This window comes from Solanum tuberosum, unplaced genomic scaffold (assembly GCF_000226075.1).
Source record: "Solanum tuberosum cultivar DM 1-3 516 R44 unplaced genomic scaffold, SolTub_3.0 scf00032, whole genome shotgun sequence".
Taxonomy (NCBI): Eukaryota; Viridiplantae; Streptophyta; class Magnoliopsida; order Solanales; family Solanaceae; genus Solanum; species Solanum tuberosum.
Window position 1 is genome coordinate 948980 of NW_006238958.1, and position 5385 is coordinate 954364.

A 5385-nucleotide genomic window follows, 5' to 3' on the forward strand; every position below is an offset into this window, starting at 1 on the left:
CACAGCAAATTTTTTTTGTTTTTTTACAATGGCAGCGATTTTTAATAATGATAATAAAAACAAAATTTAACAAAATCGCTGCTATGGCAGCGATTTTTAATAAAAAATATATTTTTATTTTTTTTTACAAAATCGCTACTGTGGCAGCGATTTTTAATTGAAAAAAATAAAAAAAAAAATTTAGTCGAAATCACTGCTATTTCATCATTTTGTCAGAGGAAAATCGCTGCTGACGCAGCGATTTTGCCCTTTTGGCTAGAATAAAAAGTGATGTGCCCTTTTAGAATTTTTGACAATTTTTTTTGCCCTTTAGGCTCCGGACTCTATTATATTATGTGTTTTGAATCAAGTTCAATTAAGTTTCACAAAAAGGCTTCACATGGTAATAAAAGTATATATATATATATATTATAAGTAAACATTTTATTTTCAAATAACATGAATGTTCTCATATATAACCAAATCATTTTCAACTAATATTTTTTTTTTGGGTCAGAAGCTACGAACTAATTTGTCACTAGATTAGTTGTTGTTGATATAAATTGAAATAATTCGTCCCTAATATGATGTTAATTAATAGAATTAACTACAAACTTTCTTATTTAGCTATAGAATCAAAAACTCGTGTAATAAAAAATGGAAGAAGAGAAAGTACACTGCTAAAAAAAATACTCCCTCTATCCCAATTTATATGACACATTTCAGATTTCGAGATGCAAACAAGTCAACCTTTGACCGTAAATTTTTCATATATCTTTTAAATATTTTGAATTATCAATTATTGTGACTTATAGTACTTTTTATGTAGTTTACAAATATATAAATTTCATTTTTTAAAAATTGAAGATTTCATGAGCAATTTCTCGGTCAAACTTAAACTGTTTGACTCTCGAAAAGCAAAATGTGTCACATAAATTGGGACAGAGAGAGTAGCAATTAATGACGAATGCATCCTCCAGAACTGTCTATTGTATTTGCTATTAAAATATGTTTTTATCTCTTACATATAGTGTGTGTTTGATACGATGAAAGAAATATTCATGTTGAATTGATTAAAAATTTAAAAATTATAAGTTCTTAAAAGTGAAAAATATGACTATTTTTACTAAAACTTATCGAAGTAGGAAAAATCAGTTCTACTAATGATTTTTCATATCTCTAACACAATCGCATCTTCAACTCCACCCGAAAATCATTCATGTTCTCAATTACGATGCAGTACGAGATATTGTCTTTGAATTCTACCTTAAGTCTAGCCATCCGACAAGTTACGCAGTTAAATTAGTTTAGTAAAAGCCCAGTCAAACTGTCAATCTCTAGGCAGTTAAGGAAAAAAGAAGAAAAAAAGTGAAAAAGCATATATTATAGAAAGCTTTACACTAGGAAAATAATATATTCAACTGCTAAAAGTTACATAATTAAGGATTAAATAAACTTAAAAGGAAGTAAAAGAATTAATATTGAATTAGTAAAAGAGTGGGTAAATGTTGGTGAGAATGGACATGAGTTAGTATGATCTAGTTAAGAATGTGCCTAAGACTAGAAATGTAAGTTTTTCTCATCTCGAGTTAATAAAAAAATTGTCTCATAAAATATACTAATATATATTTTTTAAATCTATTTTACATCGAAATAATTCATTGAAAAAATACATCAAAAAACAGATCTTAATAAGATAACGAAAGCTTCCTAATATATTTTTTCAATGGAAAAAACGTGATGTTTTAATAGTGATTTGATGTCGGTGTCAAACTTATCAATTCATCACGTAATATCATTTATATATATTTCACCTAACAAATTAACATGTCAGTTTTTCACATAATGTATGATAGAAATCAATAAAAATATTTGTAATATTTATTCATATTTAATTTTTCATCAACGCTAAACTCGAAAATATCAAATTAAAAGTGATAGCAAGTGCATTTGAAAAAGGGTGTTTAATTGTACCAAAATACCCCGACATTTACTTTTCTAGAATGACTCATAATGAAAATTGATTAATAATTAATTAATTAATTAATTATATAGTTTATGGTTGTAACTGTGCTGCAACAGAAACCATTAGCATAAACCATTAGCTAGTAGCTAAGGAATCTACTAGCTAATTAAAGAAATTAACTTTTACTAGGAGGATTAGATGTCATAAATCATAATTATTGGTCATTACTGTTTGGCTACCATTTCTCAAATCTCAAGCAAATATATAAATTGTTTATACATAGTGGAGGGCTAAGAAATATTACTATCATAGCTTCTATAAATATCAAGGTAATATTCCTCAATATTTTTAAAAAGCTGAATATTACTATATTTTTGGATCGATTATTACAAGTTTGAATATTGAATGAGGTAGTTTGTTCTTAAATAGATTAAAATAAAAATTAACTGTTTTAATAATGACTTAGCTTGAATGACCGTAGTTTATAAAAATTATTATAAAATTAAAAAAAATTCTGACTAATCAAACATGAATTAGTTTTGGATGATGTTCAAAGTTTTGCAATACTATAAAGATTATTTGACATGAAGAAAAATATATTTTCTTAGAAAAACAAACTTCTTAATGGAAAAAAAAATAATAGAGGAAACAAGTTTTATAAGTGATATTTTAAGTTCATTGTTTTCTCTTCATCGATCCAACAATTTCAATTTCCACCACCCTCGAACTCCCACCCTTCCTGCCTATATAATATTTTGCCAGATTATATATAAATATTGCATGACAAATTTTTTATTTACTTGCCAAAACACTACAAAATAATAAAAAATCACTTACTTTCAACAAGATATTTTATAAAAAAAAACATTTTTCTATTTTATTTTTCTTTACTTACCAAAACTCACAGTACACTTATTTTGAATACACTGAGGAGGAAAAAGAGTTCACATTTTGATAAAACAAAATCAACCTTTCTATTGTTGATGACGCACCTGAGCCATTTTTTCTACAGCATACGATTATCACATTCAAGATTCAATCATTTCTAATTATAGTACTATTTCATATAATATAATTTTTATCTCAATTTAAATGATATTTTTCAATTTAGGAGATTCAAATAAATTTATTTTTTATAGTAAATTTTTCATATATTTTTTTATATTTTTAATTATCAATTATTGTGACTTATAATATATTTTTTGTAATTTACAAATTGCATTTCAAAAAATTTGAAAATTTCATGCTAAATTATTGATTAAACTCAAACTATTTAACACTTAGAAAACAAAAAATATCACTTAAATTGGGACGAAGAGTAATATATTATAATAATCCCACCACCATTCTTCTCTATCTCTTTACCAATTTTCAACGCACCCCAGTCTTTCCCTTCTTATAAGCTCTCCATTTCTGCACTTTTCTCTATCATCTTCTTCTTCAATTATTTTTTCTTCTTTTTATATATAATTTAATTAATCTAATGAAGATCCAGTGTGATGTGTGTAACAATAATGAAGCCTCTGTTTTTTGTGTTGCTGATGAAGCTGCTCTTTGTGATTCTTGTGATCATCGTGTTCATCATGCTAATAAACTTGCTAGCAAACATCAACGTTTCTCTCTTATTCAACCTTCACCTAAACAAATACCAGTTTGCGATATCTGTCAGGTAAAGTAGTCAGAGACGGATTCAGAATTTAAATTTAGAACTCTGAGTCATGAGTTTATTAATTTTTTTGGGTACTTAATTTTACAGGAAAGAAGGGCTTTTTTGTTTTGTCAACAAGACAGAGCAATTCTATGCAGAGAGTGTGATGTTTCAATACACAAAGCTAATGAACATACACAGAAACATAATAGATTTCTATTAACTGGTGTCAAAATTTCAGCGAATTCTTCGCTTTATACTTCATCAGAATCAGCATCAGCAACTTCATGTAGTGCGAATCAAGATTCTGTTACAAATCTCAATAAGTCTCAAACTTGCACAAAAAAGACTTTGCCTGTTTCTGGTTCTGTTCCTCAACAAGTGTCAGTGGCAGTTAATATTGGGGAAAATAGTTATACAAGTAGTATATCAGAGTACTTAGAGATGTTACCTGGATGGCATGTTGAAGAATTGCTGAATTCCTCTACAATTCCTACTAATGGTTTCTGTAAGGTTTGCATTTTGTGCTCATTTTCAATCTTATAACTGGTAAAATTATTGTTATGTGATCAACAGATTATTGATTCGAGCTGTGAAAATAGTCTTTTGTAGAAATACAGAGTAAGGCTATTGTACAATAGACCCTTGAGGTCCGATCCTTTTCCACATAGCTGAAGCTTAGTGCATTAGACTGTCATTTTTGTCAAATGGTTGTGAAATGCAATTATCTGATCTATTTTTTTTCTTGTAGATTGGTGATAATGATGTGTTTCCGATTTGGGATACTGAGATTGAGAGCACAATGAATTCATTCTCACCAGAAAATTTAGGTATTTGGGTCCCTCAAGCACCTCCACCTCCTACTCCTCAAAAGAATCAGAACCAAGTTTTCCCTCAGAATATAAACTTTGGTGGACAAATTGAATTCAAGAATATGAAGGAAGTTACAAGTAACAAGTCAAGTAGAAAGTGGAGAGATGACAATTCTTTTGCTGTTCCACAAATCATCCCATCATCATCTTCTATTTCCTTCAAAAGATCAAGAACTCTTTGGTAGTTGGATCCAATCATCTTTTTTTCTTTTAATTCCCTAGTTTGATTTTTTTTTCTATTTCTGTGGGTATTTCTTTATTTTTTTTTGCCTTTTCTTGATTTAGTTTGAGCAACAAAAAAAAAATGAAAAAAAAGAACACCCCATCTCCTCTTTTGTGCTCAATTAATACACAACTTGGTTTTGTTGTGTTCTTGGAATTATTGTTTTGGTGCAAGGGCCTCTTTTGCTTTGTAAATATCTTTTTAGGCATAATACATAAACACACTCTCAAATTTAGCTTAAATTGTCAAGCAAATATTTCAATTTACAAAATGGCCTTCTAGGACTTTCAAAATTGATGTGTTACGTCAGTGTTGGATGTCCACAAGATACAATAAGCAAGGATGAATATTGGAATGCTTAGTTGCTAGTCGAGACCAAATTGAGGTGTTGAGATATGTATTCTCAAAGTTAGAAGGCTTACTTTTCAGCTGAGACTAGATTTAAGTGTTTGTTTTATGTATTATGACAATTCCTATTATGTTTTGTTGAATCCCATAAAACTCAGAGGTTTATGAATCAATGTTGGACACAATCACATATCATGTCGTATTTCAACAAAAAAAGATCTCTTATGATCAATTATAAGCTAAAAAACCTTGATTTCATGTGTTATATTTTATCGATCTCACTTGAAAAGATATTTATAATGGACTATAAAACCTATCTCCACTATTTCACAGAACATTGATGAAATTC

The 5385-nt window shown here is 28.4% G+C and overlaps 1 protein-coding gene across 1 annotated transcript; it reads left to right on the top strand.

Moving 5' to 3' along the window:
* The first annotated feature begins 3293 nt into the window (after nucleotides 1-3293).
* Nucleotides 3294-5121, top strand: LOC102582815 (B-box zinc finger protein 21). The gene is made up of 3 exons (XM_006341939.2): nucleotides 3294-3614; nucleotides 3702-4106; nucleotides 4345-5121. The coding sequence occupies exons 1-3, from the start codon at nucleotides 3429-3431 to the stop codon at nucleotides 4648-4650; spliced, it is 897 nt and encodes a 298-aa protein (XP_006342001.1). The 5' UTR covers nucleotides 3294-3428; the 3' UTR covers nucleotides 4651-5121.
* Nucleotides 5122-5385: the final 264 nt, after the last annotated feature.

What these genes read in the sequence shown, in the direction of transcription:
- LOC102582815 (XM_006341939.2), top strand. Translation starts at nt 3,429, where the DNA reads ATGAAGATCCAGTGTGATGTGTGTAACAATAATGAAGCCTCTGTTTTT. An exon ending in CAGTTTGCGATATCTGTCAG is followed by an intron (nt 3,615 to 3,701) that starts GTAAAGTAGTCA and finishes TTAATTTTACAG; the next exon opens with GAAAGAAGGGCTTTTTTGTT. An exon ending in CTACTAATGGTTTCTGTAAG is followed by an intron (nt 4,107 to 4,344) that starts GTTTGCATTTTG and finishes TTTTTCTTGTAG; the next exon opens with ATTGGTGATAATGATGTGTT.